Source organism: Penaeus japonicus, unplaced genomic scaffold, assembly GCF_977035675.1.
Source record: "Penaeus japonicus unplaced genomic scaffold, GWHDUDI00000001_assembly GWHDUDI00000034, whole genome shotgun sequence".
Classification (NCBI taxonomy): Eukaryota; Metazoa; Arthropoda; class Malacostraca; order Decapoda; family Penaeidae; genus Penaeus; species Penaeus japonicus.
Window position 1 is genome coordinate 19,216,611 of NW_028234436.1, and position 22,500 is coordinate 19,239,110.

At 49.9% G+C, this 22,500-nt stretch overlaps 1 protein-coding gene across 14 annotated transcripts in view; it reads right to left on the reverse strand.

The window, feature by feature from the left end:
- The window catches only part of sm (heterogeneous nuclear ribonucleoprotein L), a 200,163-nt gene that overhangs the window by 158,209 nt on the left and 19,454 nt on the right, over window positions 1-22,500 (reverse strand). For 7 of the 14 annotated variants that reach the window (XM_086530908.1, XM_086530904.1, XM_086530903.1 and 4 more), the window contains exon 2: window positions 4,899-4,961. The exons of the other annotated variants lie outside the window; for them this stretch is intronic. In XM_086530908.1, the coding sequence (XP_086387034.1) occupies window positions 4,899-4,961 (63 nt within the window). The remainder of the gene's footprint in view (window positions 1-4,898; window positions 4,962-22,500) is intronic. 14 annotated transcript variants of the gene reach the window in all.

Consider the following 22,500-nt stretch of genomic DNA (forward strand, 5'->3'; position numbering starts at 1 on the left):
CAAGCCTTGCGTACGTGAGCAATGGAGGGGAGGGGAGGGGAGGAGGGGAGGGGAGGGGAGGGGAGGGGAGGGGAGGGGAGGGGAGGGGAGGGGAGGGGAGGGGTAGAAGGTAGAGAGGAGAGGGGGAGGGCGAAGGGGGTAGGTTGGGCTCTACCTCCATGTCCACGAAACACTTGTGAACACTGATCTACCGGCGATATATGTAGAGCATATCGATAAAGAAAAGAATGAAAAACACGTGGCATCCAAGCGAACAGCTGTATTCGGAGCGAGTTATATTTCAACATTTGTCTTATCCACTTTAATCTAAAACGGTTTTATTTATCTGCTACCAAACACATTCAAAACTCATTCAATACAAACACACACACATATACAGAATATAAATATATATCCATACATACACAAACATTATCCAAACATAGACCCTGTTCCCATTTGGATACATACAGATACACATACAGACAGATATACATATCAAAAGACAAAAAATAAAAAGCAATGTATAGAGAGAAAAAAAAAGATAAAAGCTTGCTCCATGACGTCACCTTCAAGAGGCCAGTCCAGTCCGCTTCTCCCACGTTAACATCGACAAGGTACCCGATAGACCGTCTCCTATAACACAGCTGTCACGCCACTTAAAGACTCGCTTTTTATCGCACGTTTATTTACATATGTTGTCACATAAGCACGTAACTCAAACTAAATTTGCTTTTTTTTTGTTTTGTTTTTTTGTTTCAGTTTATGCTTTTTGTGTGGTGATCACACAGGACACGGACGCATATAACAGGTCGACTGAAACGTAATCCGCTCGACGGTCGCTAAGCTAACGACCCACGCCCCCAGCGCTGAGGCGTGGGTGTGAGGCGGCAGCAGCTGTTGGGAGAGCCAATACAGTGTCAAAGTGCCATCACCTACAGGCCCTTCCTCCTACTCCCCCGGCCCGGCCCGGCCCCCTCCCCCTATTTCCCAGTCTAGCCCTAGAAAACAAACAGCAGCAGCAGTGACGCGAAACTATATCTTGGGGGGTACGCTGGGTTACTGGTGGGCGGTGGGTTATTGGTGGGCGGTGGGTTACTGAGGGGAGGGAGTGAGGGGGGCGGCTACTAAAGGGAGGAGGGGGAGGAGGGGGAGACGGTGGGCTACTGAGGGGGAAGGAGGAGGAAGGGTATAGAGAGACTAGAGAGACGCCAGGATCCTTCAAATGGCCGGGGGTAGTTGCTATAATAAGGATTCCCTCCCCCCCTCCCACCCTTCCTCCCCGAGACACCAGAGCCTAATGAAAGCCACTTTACTACCGTTCAAGAGGAGAGACAGAGTTACAAGGGCATTCGCTGCCTCGGCTGTGGGATGGGCGGCCTCTGTCGGGCGCCCCCTGCACGTGTGTCGCTCCCTCCTTCCCCGCCCTCAACGCATACAGCTGACTCTCTCTCTAGCTTATAACACACACAAACACACGCACGAATACAAACAAACACAAACACATATACAAATACCCATTCGAATATACAAACGCATACATACACGAAATACATATTGGAAGTTCGTCCACAAAAGCTGGCGACTTACCACTTACCACTTTCCTCTCCCCTCCCCTTCCCCAATTTCAGTTTACTCTATCCAACCAGTTACTGCCTACCCCCTTCTCCCCCCCTCCTGCCCACAAACTTACCCTGCCTCCTATTCTTCGCTTACCCCCCCCTCCTCTTCTCTCTTTCTCTCTCTCTCAATTGATTTCATTCCTTATGCATCCTTGTGTCGTGTCATTCTTTCCAACTTTCGCTTATTACTATCCTTACTACTACTACTACTATTATTATTCTGCAATTCATTCTCTTCCTTACGTCTAACTTCCGTCTTTGATCGATCGGGCTCAATTCTCAGAGACGCTCTCTCCCTTCACCTATCCCTCCCTCCCTCCCTCTCTACCCCTCCCTCCCTCCCTCCCTCTCTACCCCTCCCTCCCTCCCTCCCTCTCTACCCCTCCCCCCTCTCTCTCTTCCTCTCTTCCTTCCCCTTCTCCTCCTCTCTGTCCGTCAGTCTTACACGTCTCGAAGGTCCTTTCCGGCGATCACAGGTGTTGAGAAACAGCTGTTCTCCCGCGACATTGCCGAAATGTCGGTGATTGAGAATCGAAGGGAGGTAGAGGGTTAGGGGGGGATAGAGAGTTAGGGGGGGATAGAGGGTTGGAGAGAAGAGGGTTAGGGGGGATAGAGGGTTGGAGAGAAGAGGGTTAGGGGGGATAGAGGGTTGGAGAGTAGAGGGTTAGGGGGGATAGAGAGTTGGGAGGTAGAGGATTGGAGGGAGGGTGCGACGGGATAACAGTGTCATAGGATAATGATATATTATGGGTGAAGGGACGGGAAGAGAACGGACACGGGTGAAGGGACGGAAAGGAGAATGAATCCGCTGACAAGAAAAACAAAAACAAAACACGGATGCTGAATCCCGATCGGAGGGGAGATGAAGAGAGAGAGAGAGGGAGGGAGGAGCGGGGAGGAGAGGGGCGGAGGGGGGCGGGGGAGGAGAGGGATCAGCGCACATAAGAAGGCGCCCACAAGAAGATATAATAAGCAGGCGTTTTGTCTCACTTACTGTCAAGTGTACGTGTTGCACAGGTGCAACTCGACCGAGCCTCGCCTCCCGCGCCCGCCACGCTGTGTGCTTAACCTTTTGCTAGGCGCGGGGGCTCTGTCACTCTCCCGCTTGTCATGTCGCACTATTGTGTTAGGCTGATATTTCTTAGGAGAAGGGAGGGGGGGGCGGAGGGGGACGATGGAGAGGAAGGTGGTGAGAAATGGAGGGGGGGGGAGGTGCGAAGGGAGGAGGAGGAAGGAAGTGAGAATGGGGGAGGAGGAGGAAGTGAGAATGGGGGAGGAGGAGGAGGAGGAGGAGAAAGGAGGTGAGAAGTGGGAGGAGTAGAGAAGGGGGCTGAGAGATGAAGAAGGGGAATGAGGGAGGAGCGGGAGGTGTATTGGGGAAGGGGGGGAGCGGGATAAGCAGGGGATGGGGAGGAGGGTAGAGGGAGCATGTGTCTTCATCTCCTTTGATGCTGCTAATCCCTCCGTCTGTCTCTGTCTCTCTCGCTCCCTCTCCCTTCCCCCCTCTAACTCCATCTCCTATAAGACTATCTCTCTCGGTGCTCCTGTCCTATTACCTCCAATCCCCTTTCCTTTCCTTTCCCTTTCCCCTCCTATCCGTTTCTTAAACCCTCCTCTCTCTCTCTCTCTCTCTCTCTCTCTCTCTCTCTCTCTCTCTCTCTCTCTCTCTCTCTCTCTCTCTCTCTCTCTCTCTCTCTCTCTCTCTCTCTCTCTCCATGTCTTATCTCTTTTTCTCTTGCTCTTCCCCGCTGACCCTCTTCCTCCTCTCACACTCTATATCCCTATCTCCCTCTCTTTATCTCTTCCTTCATCCTCCCTTACCCCCCTCCCCCATCTTCCTCTCTTTCCCCTTCTCCCCGCCTCTTACTATCTCTTTCTCCTTGTTTTTTCCCCTTCCTCCCCTCCATCCCTCACATTCTCCACCCCTACCATTCTCACCATCGGTCTTCCTCCTTCCTGATTCTCCCTCTCCCTCTCCCTCTCCCCTAACCCCAACCCCATCCTCATCCTCACCCCCTCCCCCTTCCCCACTCAAGCCAAACACTAGCACACAATGCCTCGACCTTCTACCATTATTTGGCCAAACAACACATTTCTACAACAACAAAAAAAAGCAAACAAGCAGAGGAAAACACGCACGCCAGCAAATGGCACAAAAAAAATATTGCACTTCTCAAAAGAGAAGTACAGATTCTAATGGTGTTCAATCAAATGACGCCGAAATGGCACTGCCGTGTGGAAGCGGCGAGGGAAACAGTAAATCGTGAGAAGAAACGATGTAAGAAAAATAAGATAAATATAGATATATGAGGAGACGTGCCTGTCTGTATTCTTGTGATGCATGCATGTATGTACTACTACGAATGTGTGTTCGCAGGTGTGTGCATCAGTAAATAGGCGTAAATGCACATGAAATTATATTAATATATATATCAATTAATAAGTATCTTTTATATATATATATAAAATATAAAATATATAATATATATATATTATATATACATATATATATACAAACACACACACAATACAAATAGTGCCACCTCCTTCCAAAAACTTCCAAAGAGTGAGAAAAAACAAGGTGCGCTGGATAGTGGGGAGAGAAGAGAGAAAGAGAGGGGGGGAGAGAAAGAGGGAAGAGAGACCGGGTGCAGTAGAAAGGCAACCGTACAGTAGCGGCAACTGTACTGTATTACAATATAAAATACAAAGAAACATTTCACAGCTTCAAGGTCTCATTAGCATATCTATATAGAATTTTTTAGATGAGGAAAAAGTAATTCTCTTTGACTTTGATACAGAAATTCCGAATATGAATATAAAGAACGGATGAAGTGCAACGATTAATAACCTCGAAATAAAAACTGGCTAATCCTACTTTTGTATCTATTTTTTTAACTTTTATATATAAATAAATATATATATAATATATATACATATATACAATATACATATATATATCTATATTTTTTTACTTTAGTTTGTACATCTTTTACTCAACTTTTGAATTTCAAAAATTCATTTGAACTATATATATTTTTAAAATACGTAACACAATTCAATTTTAATTCACTTTAATATAAATCCTTTAAAACGACCTTCAGATATCCGCAAAAATAACTCCACACATTAATAAATACACATTTTTTTTAAACAAACCCACTTTAGTTATCAATAAAAATCAAATCATTTATTTTTTAAACTTTTTTTTTTTTTTTTTTTTTTTTTTTTTTGGTTATTTACTCAAACAGAACAAGATCGGCCTGGGTGCCAAAGCCTCATTGCTTGCATACTCACATCGTATTGTTGGTTAGGATCATTGTAGTAATAGTCAGATTCGGAATTATAGCCTACGGGGTTCTGAAACAAAAACAAAAGAACGTGGAATATAGTGCTCGGTCGTGGCGGTTGGCGCTATTCTCTCTTCATACAAATCAAACACGTTCCCTTACCCCACTTCAGTCAGCCATTCTGTAGTTCTCCTGATTCAGTCAATCATTCATATTGTAACAGCTTCCCACGCTCAATTCAGTCAACCATACTGTAGTTTCCGACAATTCAGTCAACCATACATACTGTCGTTTCCCTCAATTCAGTCAACCATACTGTAGTTTCCGACAATTCAGTCAACCATACATACTGTCGCTTCCCACAATTCAGTCAACCATACTGTCGTTTCCCTCAATTCAGTCAACCATACTGTCGTTTCCCACAATTCAGTCACCCATACTGTCGTTTCCCTCAATTCAGTCAACCATACATACTGTCGTTTCCCACAATTCAGTCACCCATACTGTCGTTTCCCACAATTCAGTCAACCATACATACTGTCGTTTCCCTCAATTCAGTCAACCATACATACTGTCGCTTCCCACAATTCAGTCAACCATACATACTGTCGTTTCCCACAATTCAGTCAACCAAACTATCGTTTCCCACAATTCAGTCAACCATACATACTGTAGCTTCCCTCAATTCAGTCAATGAATATTAGTTTTCTTCAGTTGAATCTCACAAAGTAATGCGATCCAGACATTCAATTCCTAGAAAATTCATCCGCCAATAAATCAACTGAAGGCATTCGATCAATCCATCAATTCAAGTTGTCAAGACGATATCAAGACGATACGTTAATCTGTCAAAAGGCTCGTCTACATTTGTTTAGTTTTTTTTCCTTAATCGATCAGTCAGTCAATTAGACAAGCCTTATTAACTCACTCTTTTAGTCATTCAAACCCATCCATTCACTATACCAATCGCCCCACTCATTCACTCGTCCAATTACTAATCCACCCATCCATTCACTCATCCACCCACATATCCTATCGCCTACTCGACCCACCCATTCATTCAACTCACCTATTCATCCATTTATTCCCTCGCCTATTCAGCCTGCCCACTCATTCATTCACTCACTCACTCACCCATTCACCCACCCAACCACTCAACTCGTTTAATTTTACAATTCAGAAAGATGTAACGTTCTTAATTAAGCAATAAAACAAAAGCGAATTGATTAGCAAATTTCAAGAGAAAACGAAAAGCATAGCTATATAAAAAAAAAAGATATAGATAGAGAGAAAATGAAACAATAAAATTATGCAAATAAGGAAGAAAAGAAACTAACTGCTTCCCTTTCACAACTCTTAAACATATGAATAACGCAAGAAAGAAATAAAAGATAGTATCATAAGCACATGAGCATGGAAACGGCCATCGCAGTTATCAATTGCAAGTCAAAAGTCATACAACTAAATCATGACAACCACAATCAGATTAATTAACAATCACAATATCAAATATAATTATAATAATACCAATTTATCCAATTCTAATGAGACCAACAAGCAAAGAGATGAAGCGAAATTATGTAATTCCAACAAGCCAAATGAATAAATAAACGCGAGACAATCCGTGTCACGTACCAAAACAAAACACTTGCGTAATGGGTTGATAACATACTGGTACCAAAGGGCAAATGGTGTACACTTGTTCAACTGTACAGTACATGGGTGTCTGCTACTGAACGAGCGGCTTTACATGTTTGATATAAAAAAAAACTCACAATATATATATATATATATATGTAGATATATGTATGTAGATATATGTATGTATATGACATATATATTATATATACACACCTATTATGTCATTTTATAATATATATATATATATATATATATATATATATATATATATATATATATATATAATAGGGAGGCCATATAATAAACAAGCAGACCAACTACTCAGACATTGTTTTCTTCTCTCATTTCTGTCACATCCTCCCATTCCTTCTGTTGATCCTTTCCTTCTTTTCTGAGAGAGAGAGAGAGAGAGAGAGAGAGAGAGAGAGAGAGAGAGAGAGAGAGAGAGAGAGAGAGAGAGAGAGAGAGAGAGAGAGAGAGAGAGAGAGTAGAAAGAAAGAAAGAGCTAGAGAAAGACAAAAAGAGAAGGAGAGATCAAAAGAGTCTTGCAAGATCAGGCGAATCTCGTGCAACACCAAGGATTGCGAAGTTTGTTTTAACCTCTCGATCTCCCCCGCTAAGCCTGCTGGCTACCACAACATTGCACGCGTTCTTCCGTTACCCCCCCCCTCCCCCCTTCCCTTCCCTTCCCTTCATGTCCCCCTTCCTACTCTCCTCTCTTCCTCCTTTCCTCCCCGTCTCCCTAAATCCTTATCTCCCCCCATTCCTTCCTCTCCCTCTCTCCGCGTAGACTTAGTGGCAGTAAAAAAAAAAAAAATGAAATCCAGTCTGCGGAATATTCTTTACTTCAATATCAATCATCATCATCATCATCATAAATACTAATAAATAATAATAAAGACAAAAAACAATAATCCTAAAACAATAATAATAATGATAACGTCTACATAAATCTAGCCATAGTGCAGAACCAGAGAACCAGAGAACCAGAGAACCAGAGAGCAGGAGAGCCATAGAGCCACAGACCAACCTACGCCCTTTGTGAGGAAACACGAGGATATAATCAACATCTTTGTCACACCCGTTCCTCCTCCCCGTCTCGCAGCTGGTGCCTGCCCCGCTGCATTATTGCACCGATGCATATTTGCACTATGGAGTAACTCGAGCTTTGGAGAGGGGGACGGGAGAGAGGGAGGAGGAGGAGGAGGAGGAGGAGGAGGAGGAGGAGGAGGAGGAGGAGGAGGAGGAGGAGGAGGAGGAGGAGGAGGAGGAGGAGGAGGAACGGGTAAGGAGAGGGAGAGGGAGAGGGAGAGGGACAGGGAGAGAAAGAGAAAGAGGGAGAGGAGGAGGAGGAGGAGGAGTATGGAGGGAGAGAAAGCGGAAGAGGGGGAGGGAGGAGGAGGAGGAGGAGGAGGATGGAGGGAGAGAAAGAGGAAGAGGGGGAGGGAGAGGAGGATGATGATGGAGAGGGAGAGGGAGGAGGAGAGGATGAATGGGAGGGAGGGAGAAAAAGATCTAAATAACAAGCAGCAGAACGATTAAAAGGTCACACACTAAAAAACAAGTACGCGTTTCCTTGTCACAATAACATATACAATCAAATACAGCAACAGGCGTTTGCTCACCGACACCAACCGGAGACAGTGAGAGAGATAGTGCGCGTCAAGGAGTCGTCACAACACACGTCACCATAAAATAGAACAATAAAAAGGCGAGGGAAAACACCGTTAAAGCCAACACACACAGACACGGACACGTACGATGAAACCGCTCTGAGCAGATGCCGTTTTCTCCTTCATTGAACAAGAAGTGCGTGAGAGCAGCGCACAGACAGACAGACAGACAGACAGACAGACAGACAGAGACAGACAAAGAGAGAGAGAGAGAGAGAGAGAGAGAGAGAGAGAGAGAGAGAGAGAGAGAGAGAGAGAGAGAGAGAGAGAGAGAGAGAGAGAGAGAGAGAGAGAGAGAGAGAGAGAGAGAGAGAGACCAATCCAATCAGAAAGACATCTAATCTTCCCCAATCAAGCCCAGCGAAGCAAAGGGGAAAAATGGCGAAAGGGGGAAGGGGAGGGGGAAGGGGAGGGGGAAGGGGAGGGGGCGACCAGGGAACAAAAGCATCTTGAGAACAGACGCGAGCAGGTGAGATCATCAGGCGCGAGCAGGAAGGGAATGAGGGGGAGGGGAGGGTGGGCGATAAAGCGCGCGTGTCCCCCAGGATAATCCCGCTGGTGTCCGACCGATCGACGCCCGGCTGGCCTCGCCCCTCCTCACCTGTCCGCTCGCCTCACCTAAGCTCACCTGGCGTGCTTCCCGCAACTCGGAATTTCGCATACCGTCATCCGCCGATACCAAAATAAGCATTAATCAAGAGCGCGGCAGGTATGAAAACAAACAAACAAACATACAAACACACACACAGACAAACAGAAGCAAAGGCAGGGATCTAAATTCAGAAATACTTTCCTAATTCTCCCGCAGGATAAAACGCTCAATGATTCCGAGATCTTGTAAATCCAGCCTCCTCTCCCGCCTCCTACGCACGCAAGCACACGCTAACACATCCACGCAAGCACATGTCCACACAGCCTATCGCTCCCTCCCCCACCCCCCCTGACTTTACTCAACTGGATCTCTTCTCTTACTAAGGGAGGGAGGGAGGGAGGGAGGGAGAGAGAGAGAGAGGGAGAGAGGGAGAGAGAGAGAGAGAGAGAGAGAGAGAGAGAGAGAGAGAGAGAGAGAGAGAGAGAGAGAGAGAGAGAGAGAGAGAGAGAGAGAGAGAGAGAGAGAGAGAGAGAGAGAGAATATCGTTGGTACGTAATGCGATATGTTTCTAAATACACGACAAACTGGTAATATTATCGCATTATAAATAAAGGGGACACAGTCCATAGGTCTTTGCTTAATAGGGAGGAGAGGAGGAGGGGGAAGAAAAGGGAAGAAGTAGGAGGGGGAAAAGGAGAAAAAGGAGGAGCTGGAGGAGAAATAACAAATATTGAGAAAGAGAGAAAAGAACAGAAGAGCCTCACGGCCGCTCTTATAAGCCGGTAACCTTTGGTAAATGCGCCGTCACTGTAACTTACCGGTTACCAACGTGCTCGGTAATTCCCCCCTCCCACAACACTATCCCCTCTCTTATTACTACTCCACCCTCTTCTACCCCCCCCCCCTCACGACTAGCTCCAGCTATCTCCCCCCCCCCTCCTAGCAATCTTTTTCCTACACGCGAAACAGTTATCGTCACTAAAGGAAAGAAGAAAAATCTAGTCATCATCTTTAATATTTTCATCAATTCATTCTCTTCCTCTCTTAATACCGTTATTCTTTTTTTTTTTATCAAATCTAAATCTGAAGGTGAAATACCTTTCAATTTTCCTCTTAACTCTTCCCTCACCCTCTCATCCTCCCTCTCCTTATTTCCCTTTCTTCTCCCCCTCCCCTCTTATCCATCCCCTAAACCCCCTAGTCTCTCTCGCCCTCACCCTTCCTTCTCTCTCTCTCTCTCCAATCAGCCGTCCCTCTCACCTCACCCTCCCTTCCCTCTCCTTTCCCCCTATATTCCAACAACCTTCCCCCTTAAATTTCCCAAAAATGAAGCTCTCCCCCCCCCATCTCCCTCCCCCTTGCCGATCGCAAAGCCGTAAATCCGTCAGATCGGTATCGCGGCGGTGACACGTTCAGATAACAGCGTCGTCATGTATCCGGAGTGGGTTTTGCCGTTCGTCGGTCGTCCGCCTCTCATTTCCCGCATTTGTGTGTGTGTGTGTGTGTGTGTGTGTGTGTGTGTGTGTGTGTGTGTGTGTGTGTGTGTGTGTGTGTGTGTGTGTGTGTGTGTGTGTTTGTCGCGCACACGGATCAAATTCCCCCATCCTGAGAACTAAATAAAGCCCTAGATACGGTACGCACATGTCTACATTCCTCTACGATGCTCCCTCTCCCCGCCCCGCCCCCACTCCTTCCTTCCCTTCACACCCCCCAGATACCGCACAGAGACAACCACACTATATACCCTTCCTCCTCCCCCCCTTCTCTTAACCCCTCTCTAACCCCTACATCCCCCTCTCACCTCTAGTATCGGATATCAAACGCATCCAGCGACCGGGAGAATGGGAGAGACGGGGGAGGAGGGGGGGATTGGGGATAAGGAGGAAGGAGGAAGGAGGAGGAGGTAGAGAGGGGGGGGGGTGTAGAGCGGTATACAGCATTTCCGGCCAAGACATTTTTGACGGGTTTAGACAAGCCCATATTTCCGTTGCGCGAGATCCCTAGGACCCTGCCAACCATCTGCACCCCGGATACCCTCTCTCTTCCAACACCAACACCACCATTCTCTCTCTCTCTCTCTCTCTCTCTCTCTCTCTCTCTCTCTCTCTCTCTCTCTCTCTCTCTCTCTCTCTCTCTCTCTCTCCAAGTGTGGAACAAATGATTCCGAGTGTGCGAGTGTGACAGCTGTTTTTGAGTGCTTGAGTGGTCAATGCGTGCCCGTGTTCGTACCCGTGTCACAAACCCTAGACGAGGGAAACATTCCCACAAAACTTCAAAACACCATCGAGACGCCCTTCTCCTTCCCCTTGCCTATTTTTAGAGGGCCACGATATAAACACCTGCCTGCACATCGGCATGGAAATAGACGCACCCACACAAACATGCGCCCAAACACACAACATCCACGCAACACACAGGCAAAACAAAATGATACATACAAAAAAACAAAAACACACACACGCACGCATACATACAACATGCACGCACGCATACATGCACGCGCGCATGCATGCACGCACACATAAAAGAGGACTGGATAGCCGACACCGACAATCCACGTCGCTCTTCCGCCCCGTATAAAAAAGGTACTACATATGGCTGCTTTCTGTCCGTGACGTAAAAGTGAAATAGGTTAGAGTGCCGTGGAGTGGTTGGCCATGGGTGGGGGAGGGGGAGGGGGAGGTGAACAGATGGGTGAAGGATAATACAGAGAAAGGTGCGCTGAAGAATCAAGTGCGGTTCGAAGTAGGGTGTGAAAGACGTAAAGAGCGGTATGTGAAGGTGTGAAGAAAAACAATAAGAGACGGATGGTAAAAGTGACAAAGAGAAAAGTACAAAGGATAAAAAAAAGTGAACAAAAGGGTGAGAACAGCCTCCGAGCAAGAGCAAGGGCGCTCCCTGCCTACCCGTGGAACTCCACCCTGACTGGCTGGCTTGCAATGAAGGCTAATGCAGGATGAGCGACCACGTCCGCTGTCACTGCAATGCTCACGTGTGCAGGACTTCCCTGTAACACCTACCCATGTCCTGCACCTCCCCCCTCACCCCCTCTCCTCGTCCTGTATCCCTCTGCATCCCATTTACCCCCTCCCTCTCCCCCGCCCTTACCCCGGCCTGCAACACCTCTCCACCACCTCTCTGTCCTGTATCCTCCCCTCGCCACCAATGTCCTGCACCCACACCCCCACCCCCACCCCACCCCCTTCCAGCTGCCAGGATACTACGACCAATAAAGCGCAGTTAACTATCGCATTCCCACGGGCTACAACTGTGCCAGTCCGGACTATTTTTTTTTCTCTCTCTCTCTTTTTTCTCTATGCTCGTTTCGCTTTGTACATGTTTATGTTCGCCCACCTTTTTTGATATCCACTCTTGCAAATCAATCAACCTTGCAACAATAAAACACACGCCCACTCCATTATAAAAAAATGAATTCACCACACAATCAAGGCCCAGAGCTTCTACACAACAATCACAACTGAAAATACAAATAAAATTTAAAAAAAAAATCACGAAAAAAAGTATAAAAACGGTGTTGCAAATGCATGCCTTCATCCCCACCCACGACCCTCATGATTATAGGCAATCAGCGGAACGAAAAAAAATCAATTTGCCCGTAAAACACACACATGACGAGCTCGGAATGATTTATGAATTACCTTTAGCGCAGTCTCCCCCCCTCTCTCTCTCCCTCGCATATGTATATGTCCATACATATACCTATATGCAGAAACAAACACATACATAAATACATATACAAATACATATATACACACATTCATACATACAGACACAGACAGACAGACAAAGACACGCTGCTAAAGGCACAGGCACACTCGGGATATAATTGGGTACGTTATCGCTCGTTACGAGGACCGAACTCCAATAACGGAGCAGGAATGAATGGAGAAGGAAGAATGAGGGGAGTGAAGGGAGAGGAGAGGGAGAAGAGGAGATAAAGGGGGTAAAGGGGGTAAGAAAGAGAAAGAGAGGGGGAGGGAGGGAGGAGGGGTAAAAAAGAAAAAGAGGGGGGAGGGAGGGAGGGAGAGGGAGAGAAAGAGAGAAAGAGAGAAAGAGAGAAAGAGAGAGAGAGAGAGAGAGAGAGAGAGAGAGAGAGAGAGAGAGAGAGAGAGAGAGAGAGAGAGAGAGAGAGAGAGAGAGAGAGAGAGAGAGAGAGAGATTGATTGATTCGGGAACAAAGCAGGAAGGAAAGACAAAAAAAGAGACAGGCCAACCTCAAACAGTGCAACAGAGACAAGCGAGTGCTGGAACAAGACCAGCGAGCCGCCACTTCGACTTTCACAAACGAAATTCACGTAACGCGGGGAACCCTTCCATCTTTCGCGCCCGGATTAAAAAAAAAAAAAAAAAAGGTTTTGCACGACATGTCCTCCTCGTCCTCATCACCGTCTGGGCCAGAATTAGCGAGGGCGGCGGCGGCGGCGGCGACGCGTGGGGCATTGGGGTAAAGAAAGGGCACGAGGTCCATGATTCATGGCCGTGTAGGGAGGGGGTGATTCATGGGAGGGCTGAGTCATGGGAGGGACAAAGAGGAGGGAGTCATGGCAGGGGAGAGGAGAGGAGAGGGGCGACGCTTGTGAGGAGGGGTGTGATTCACGGGGGAGGGGGAGGGGGGGAGGAAGGGGATGGGAATAGAAAGGGGCTAGATTTACGAAAGGAAAAGGGGAAAAGAGGGGGGATTGGGGGAGGGGGGGTGACGCCAGCAGGTTGGTGAGTCAAGCAGGTAAGGCGAGTCCCGAGGAGTCAAGTAGCATCCAGGTGCGAGAGGCAAGGCAAGGTAAGGCAAGTAAGTGTCTGAGTCATGGCGCACGTAGGTTAGTGACCGTAAGTCATGAGGTGTATGCGCATTGCAGGCGACGTGTCTGCGAGTTCGCGAGTCACGAATCAGGTACGTCAAGTATATCCACGAGTCACAAACCTCGCCCATAAGCCATGAGATACACGATAAAAAAAATGGAATGCGAGCGCGTGAGATGTTCCGGAGCCACCATCAGTCCAGGTGCAACAGGCATGCAAAGGGCGTGCATCGTCCGAGGCCGCGTGAGCTATGGCTGTGTTGACAAGGAACAGCTGATCTGTTGACTTAGCCTTACGACCGTTTGGCGGCGACATAAAGCAAACAAACAAAGCCAAGTGTGACGGGTCGGGTCGGGCCGAGAAGCGGGGTTTTGGGGAGGGGGGAAGAGGGAAAGGGGGGTGCGGGAGAGGGGGAAGAGGGAAAGGGAGTGCGGGGAGAGGGGGGAAGGGAGAGGGGGGAGAGGGAGGGGGAGAGGGAGAGGGGGGAGAGGGAGGGAGGGGGGAGGGAGAGGGGGGAAGAGAGGGAGAGGGAGAGACCGCCCGCCCGCCCATCCCCGTACATCTCCCCAGTCGCAGAATCTTGTCAATCCCGCCTTCAACTACCTGTTTGTGACACGCGCATCATTAGGCAGGCACCCGAGAAGGCCGCACCTGTCGCCCGCAGTCATCCCGGCCGTCTCGACCGCTATTTATGCAACCCGGCACCGCTTCAGCCGCACTTTTGACACCGCAATCGGCCCCGTTTATCAGCTCGCTCTTCAGAGGACCCCCCCTACCCCACCCTCCATTCCCCGGTCGGCTCACACTCGAGAAGACATTACCCGAGTTTCTTTTTCTCGTAATCTCATTCTCGAGATCCCGTCGGCTTGGAGGGAGGGAGGAGGGAAGGGGGAAGGGGGAAGGGGGAAGGGGGAAGGGGGAAGGGGGAAGGGGGGGGGGGGGGGGAGGGGGAGGGGGGGAGGGAGGGGGGGAGGGAAAGGGGAGAGACAAAAATCCCTATCCAACGAGCCTCCTCGACATCACGACCCAATAAAACCCCAGCATCGCCTTTCACCGAGAGATTTACCGGGCCTAAACACGCGGCCGTCAACGTCGCCGCCCCCCCCCTCCCGCCACAGCTCCGGTCTCGGTCGCGTCGGTGGCCGGCGGGCTAATAGCGTCCCAAGTCATGCTTGACTGGGCGGAAATTGTCACCATAATTCGACACAATTCGACATCGCGCTCCCGAAGCCCGTGATCCGCACGAGAGCGAGCGAGCGAGCGGCCGAGCAAGCGACCGAGCGACCGCCGGCCCACATGGCGACGTCCTCTCAACCGCCGCCGATTCCCACGGGACGGCGTCGCACCTCTCTCCCGGGGAACTCTCGGGCCATGATCCCGACGGCGGCGGCGGGGGGATTCGAGATCTCCCTCTATCCTTCCAGGGAGTTCAACTCACGACGAGACCTTCATTCTTACTTATCCCTTCTTGCCTATCCTTTCCTTCTCCCTCTTCCCTCTTCCCTCTTCCCTCTTCCCTCTTCCCTCTTCCCTCTTCCCTCCCCCCTCCCTCTTCCCTCTTCCCTCCCCCTCCCTCTTCCCTCCCCCTCCCCCTCCCTCTCCCCTGGGCGCCGCCTCCAAGATGACCTCAACGCCTCGTCGTCGCGAAGGACGATTAACACGTCAAGGAAACCGACTGACCTCCTTCCCGGGAGAGGTTTATCCCAGGGTCAACGCCGGCCTTATTTCCCTTTCCTTTAGAAGCACTGCTCCCCCCCCCACTCCCTTCCTCCTCCCACTACCTTCCTCAATTTGCCCCTAAGGAAAAACGATACCACAAAGGCGAGAGAGAAGAGAAATATCAAAACCACTTTGCGAACGCACCCCCACCACACCACACCACACCATAAACCACGAGGGAATGGACGCAATTAGCCGTCTCGAATTAAACTTCTCCACACCGTAACCCCTCCCCCCTCTCTTCTCTACACCCGCCTCCCCCTCCCCTAAGCCCCCCCCCCTCATCCCCCCACAATTCCGTCCGAGCGGAGCAATTGCAATAACCTTGACAATGTACCCTTCTCGTCGTGCATGGGCGACCACATCAACCTTCCCTCCAACCCCTAACCCCTTCCTATCTCCTCCTCCCCCCCCCCTCCACGCCCATCTCTCGTCCCCTTCGCTTTTCATAAACAATATAATTAATAGCAAAGCAACTGGCGGGATAGAAAATATACGAAGGGAACGACAGACGTGAAGAAGAAGAAGAAGAAGAAGAAGAAGAAGAAGAAGAAGAAGAAGAAGAAGAAGAAGAAGAAGAAGAAGAAGAAGAAGAAGAAGAAGAAGAAGAAGAAGAAGAAGAAGAAGAAGAAGAAGAAGAAGAAGAAGAAGAAGAAGAAGAAGAAGAAGAAGAAGAAGAAGAAGAAGAAGAAGAAGAAGAAGAAGAAGAAGAAGAAGAAGCTCAAGCAAGGCGTGGGCGGCGATGATGGGCGAGCCGCTGCCACTCGACAAAGTGACAGCTGCTCTATATCCCGCTCCGCCCACGCCCGTGCTATGGCGATGATACACAGACGCTGGGCTTGATCCTCTACTGTGTTGATGCAGCAACAGAGGAAGAGGAAGAGGAAGAGGAGGAGGAGGAGGAGGAGGAGGAGGAGGAGGAGGAGGAGGAGGAGGAGGAAGGAGGAAGAAGAGGAGGAGGAGGAAGAGGAGGAGGAGGAGGAGGAGGAGGAGGAAGGAGGAGGAGGAGGAGGAGGAGGAGGAGGAAGAGGAGGAGGAGGAGGAAGAAGAGGAGGAGGAGGAGGAAGGAGGAGGAGGAGGAAGAAGAGGAGGAAGAGCAAGGAGTGGGTGCACAAATCACGTTGATCAAAAACTAGGCCAATTACTTTCCATAAACTCATCAGCCATCACTTGATTCCACCCCTGTGACGAAGGGAGCAATGGCATCATCGCCACGCTGCAACGGACACGAGAGGACCGACCGACCGACAGACCCAGACTGATGATAAAGTAAGTACTCTCTCTCTTACTCATTCATGCCTCATTTTCTCTTACTCTTTCTCTTCCCCCCCCCCCTTCTCTCTCTCTCCCTCCCTCTCTCTCCATGCAATGTGATTAGAGACGACAGGTGTACCAACACCTGCTCAAGCAGCAATTCAGTTCGGTCGATTAACATACCACTCTTTTTGCTTCATCACCGCTGTGATTTCAATGTCAAGGCACATGTCCGTCGCCATCAGCCCCCCCCCTCTCCCCCACCTATCTATAATCCGCCTGATATGTTATCAAGTAATCCACTTCATTCACATTCTTGAAGAATGATTTATAAAATGGAATTAAAAAGGTGATCACGTTTCCATGCCCGACAATCAGGTTTAAGTGTAAAACAAACAATACCATTTAGTAATAGGTTTCCTGGAGCGCCCGTGAACGGCACAAAAGTGTAATACCCCCACCTACTCTACCTCCGTCCCTGTCTCCATCCTATACCCATACCCATACACCTACACCTGCCCCTACCCTTTGTTGAGGTACAAGAATACTACTACGCCCGTACCCTCTCATCCCTACCCCATCTTATCCCCAATCTCGATCCCCAGTGGTCCCGCCACCCCGCCTCCCTGCTGCCCCCACCACGGCAAGCAAGTAACTCACCCCAGAAACGCGATAACAAATGCATCTGCCAATACGGGGGGCGGGAGGAAGCACCCTGCTTGCCTCCGCTTCCCTTCCCTCCTCGTGCTGCCGCCCCAGTCGCAGCCGCAGCCGCAGCCGCAAGGAATCTCCGCACGCGAGCAGGACTTTTCCGCCGGAGGAGAGTATCAAAAATGTAAACATCCGGTGCGAGAGGAAATAGCTGGGGACGCCTCTCCTTGCCGCGCCTTGCCTCGCCTAGCCTTGCTTAGCCTTTGGTTGACTTTCCTTGTCTCGCCTCGCCTAGCTTCGCCTAGCCTTGCCTCGACTCCCGAGCTTTTGAACCACTTCCCATCAAACCTCACCCTCCGTCTTCGCCTCCATACACACATTTCCTTGGAGCGCGCCCCCCCCCTTCCCCCTCCCGCTTCCCCTCGTGAACGAACTCCAATCAAGATCCCCTTCCCTCTCCCCCTTCCTGCCCCCCCCCACCACTGCCCCCTTCCTGCCCCCCCCCCCCCCACCACTGAAATGCAAAGGAGCGCCACTCGCCAACGCGCCCGAGGCCTTTGCTTACATCAGGGTCGAATAACAGAGGCGGAGTTCACGCACAGATAGAGAGACATACATCCTACCCTGACGCGGGCGCCCAGTCATCAAGAGTGGCCCTGTTGCCCCACCCCCACCCCACGCCTCTCACCTGACGGGCATTAATCAGCAGGATGGGCATGAGAGACCAACACACGCAACCCCACGGCCTCTCTCGCGCGAAAGAAGCAACACACGCCCGTCTCGATTCCATTTCACATGCCAATCCATCATGCCGGCTGCCATGTGCGAAATCAGAGTCATATTATTAATCCTCTCCTCCCCTCCCCCCCTCTCGTGTGCCTCTCCCCTTCCATGCACATCTCCACGACCCTACCAATCCTTTAGCCCCACCTGTGTCCAATCGTCACTCCCCTACCCTCCCCTACCTCTTTCCTCATATGCCACATCCATGCCCTTCTGCACTTCCCCTACCTCTAATGTGCCCTTTTCCCCCCATCCCCCCAACCCATCCTCCTAAACCTACCTCCCCAAAATCCCAGTCGAATTAATGTACATCGCTTAATCATGCAGGCAACATGCACATGGCATTCACATATCCCAGCTGTTAGCGAAGTCACGAGTGTTCACTGCAATTACTCGCAGGAATATAATTGCCAGAGTATAATCAAGGCTATTCGCTCTTCTTTTTTATTCTATTTCTTTTTTTAGCACCCCGATGATTTCGACTTGGAGCAGGAAAGAAAGAAAAAGCGAGAAGGAAATAGTCTGACCGCCCACACCATCCATCGGAACGTCAGCGAGAAGCATCTGTCTCATGCACGAAAGGGGGCGATTCATCTGACTAAGTCCCTCTCTCATCTTTCTCTCTTTCGGTCTTTTCTTCTTCCTTTATCCTTTCATCTCTCCCTCTCTCTCTCTCCCCCTCTCTTCTGTTTCTCTCAATGTAATCACTTTCAAAAATCCTCTCACTCAACAGTGTTCTCATGAGAGCTCCCTGAAATCCCACCTGGAGCCACATAGAGCCCCACAGAGCCTCAACATTGCGCTCCCAAGGAGCCTCTTTCTTGTCCTCCTCTCCCTCCTTCCTACTTACTTCCTACCTACCTCCCTCCCAACCTCCCCTTTCTCCAACTTCTACATCTATCTATCTATCCGTCCATCCCTTCCCTCCCTCTAACCCTGCTCCCTTTTCCTCTTCCACCTCCACCATCTCACCCACAGCTCTACCACCTCATTCCTCCGCCCTCCCACCTTCGTTATTCCTTCCTTCCTTCCTTCCTTCGTTATTCCTTCCTTCCTTCCTTCCTTCCTTCCTTCCTTCCTTCCTTCCTTCCTTCCTTCCTTCCTTCCTTCCTTCCTTCCTTCCTTCCTTCCTTCCTCCCTCCCTTCCTTCCTTCCTTCCTTCCTTCCTTCCTTCCTCCCACCTTCGTTTCCCTCCCTCCTTCATAAAAATCGCGCGCCAGCCCCACGGCCACCCGATCCATTAGCGTCGGCGCGTTTCCCCTCCTCGCAGTTCAAGCTTCTCGCGCGGCCGACCAACGTAACAAAAGCCGTCACACTTAACCTGCTATAATGCCGTCTTCGCTAATCCACTACAACAGCTACGTCACGCAGACAAGGTAGGGTGGCGGGTGGGTGGGAGTAAGTGAGTAATGGGAGGGAGGGAGGGAGGGAGGGAAAGGGAGGAGGGAGGAGAGGAGTGATTGGGAGGGAGGGAGAGCGAGGGGAAATAAGTAGGGGCGGGAGGAGGAAGAGACGGGGCCCCCGGATGAGGAGAGAATGGAAGAACAGGAGGGGGGAGGGGGGAGGGAGGAGGGGGATGGTTAAAAGCCACTGTAAGCAGGTATCACAAGTATAATATGTACAATATGGCTGGCGGGGGGAGGAGAGGGGGAGGAGAGGGGAAGGGTAGGGGAAGGGGCGAAAGGGAAAGAGAGGAAGAGAGGACCGGAGGTGGGGGGGAGAGGGGTGTCACCGCCCTGACTTACGACACTGCCAACCTGCAAGCGGCCATAAACACAGCCAGCGTCACAGAGCACCCTCGAGGGGGATGGGGGCAGAGGGAAGCGGCTGGGATTGGGGGGAGGGGAAGGGAGGGGAGGGGGGCAACGCTAAGGCCACGCTACACGCATGCCGGGACGATCACACAAAGACGACCAACTCTTTTGCGCAAATCGAACGCAAACATGTAGATATAAACTCTCACACGCACGCAAGCCAGCAACAAATATAAGCACAGACAATCGAGTACATACATACGCACACGCATAGGCACTCACTCACTCAACCTCTCTCCCTCCCTCCTTCCCTCCCTCCCTCCTCTTGCGTCACTCTTATCGGACATCGCGCTGAGCAACGCGTCGTATTCCGCATGTCGGCAGAAAGGCTCGAACGTTCCTTGGTCGCCCACGCAGCGCTTCGTGGCACGCGGTCCCATCATATCACCCTCTTCCCCCAAACTACCCCCCCCCTCCTCACCCTTCACCCCACTACTTGATAGGGAAAGGTAGAATCTGGCATCAAAGCCGACTTGATATATGGTGTTTTCTATAAAAAAAAAATATATATATATATGTAAATATCTCCCCTCTTACCCTCCGCCCCCTCTCCCTCTCTTCTTTCCTTCCTTCCTTACTCTTATTCTTCTTTCCTCTCTCCCTTCCTCCCGACTCCCCTTACCGTTTCCCTCCCTCGCCCTCTTCCTCCCTCCCTCCTTTCATGCTGACATCCCCAAAACATCATGCAAGTAAGCAATCAACATCCAAGGTTCTTTTTCAGCTTGTTTATCCTCATGGATTTGCATACGTCAACGCATGTGTTTTTAATCATTGTACATGCTTACATCAATTTGGACAGACAGACAGACACAGACACAGACACACACGCACACACATACACACACTTACGCTTATATATACATGGACATAAAAAACACACACTTAATTTACAAACAAAACATTTGGTTTCGCTTTTCGCATAGTTTACAGATACCAAGATTAGACCAAACTTGAATACGTCAGAAACATGAATCAATCAGCAAAGCTAGTGGAGAAGCGAGGGAAGAGGAGGAAGAGGAGGAAGAGGAGGTATAGGAGGAAGAGGAGGAAGGAGAAGGAAGGAGAGGGGTGAGGAAGATGATGAGAGGGAAGAGCAGGAGGATGAAGAAGAGAAGAATGAGGAAGGGGACAAAGAAAATAAAGAGGAAGATGATATAGAGGAAAATAAGGGGAAAACAATGGGAAACACAAAAATAAGGAGGAGGTAGATGAGGCCGAAATGAGAGAGGAAAAAGAGGAGGACAAGGAAAGGGTAGAAGAGCAGAAGGGAAAGATGAAGACCGTGCATGAGGAAACGGAAGAGCAGTCCATAAAAGCGAGAGGTAATTCGCATGTTGAACGTGACACATGATCGAATTTCTCAGAGATTCTATTTTCTTTTTCTTTTAGTTTGGTCTTTCTTTTTTTTTTTAATTCGTCATTTCCTTCGCCAGATCTTCCCCCCTTCCGATGCGGATACTGCCATGCACATGTATTTGTTTTCGTGTGGGATGTTGTGCTATTTAGGTGTCCTGTGCGTGCGTGTGTATGCTTGTCATGTATTTAGCGTCTCTGCTTGTCTGTCTGCATTCCTTCGCCTGCCCGCATCCAGTCATTAATGCGAAAATCGGTAACAGTGAAAGCTTATTTGAAATATCACTAATTAAATAGCGATTAACTGCAATCCGCAAAAGGAACACTATAATTGCCTTCGACAAATGCATCAAATACACAAGAATACATACATTATTCACGCTTGACCACCCGCAGTATACAAAGACAAACACACAAACAACCAACCTACACAGACACACAAAACAACAAGGCACGCACACACATTTCACACCGTGTTCACGACTCGCAATAAAAATACCTCAGTCCACCCCGAACTTCCCCTTCCCCCCTCCCCCGGCCCCCCACCCACCGCCCCAACTACTGTAAAATGGCTAGTCTCGACGCCACCGGACCATGAATCAGCTGATGTTAGTTATCATACCCTGGGAAAAAAACGGCCAACATGCACAACGGGATTAACATTATATATACGGCGGGATTGTAGGATTGGCCGGGAGGACTCGAGGACACCCAAGGATAACAGGACAGCTTAGGATTGGCTCGCGGGTTTCGAGGACATCCCGGAACAAACGAAGTCTTGCAATTGCAGCGAAAAAAGGGGGCTGCATAATGCGGGTGTCCGCATGATCGCTAGGCCGGTTGATGCGCCACCAACGGCGGAGCACGTGGTTAGCAACGAGGACGCCGCCCTTGTTGCTCGTTTGCTTGCTAGATTGATTGCCGGTCGCGGTCGGTCATGGAAGGAATGTTCCGTGGGGAGGGGAGGTGGGGGGAGGGGGGCGAGAGATGGCGATCCTGACCGGGGACGCTCACCTGGGCGACCCGGGCCTCAGCAGGGCAACAGCGGCGGTCTCGAGGCGGAGGGCCCGGGCACGTGGGCATCGCCATCAACACCAGCAGGGCGTTGCCGACTGGCCTCCACCCTGACGCTCCACCCTGTGGCCTTAACCGCGCCCGCGCACGCCCACGCCCGCCTACAGTGGAGCCCGTAATATCTGGGCCCCACCCAAGACACCTGGGATCCGCGCCGCCCTAGCGAGCGTCCGCCGTCAGGATCTTCCTCCTCGGAGCAGGGAACGGACGCTGTGTCCACTTAACGGGGTCCGGCGA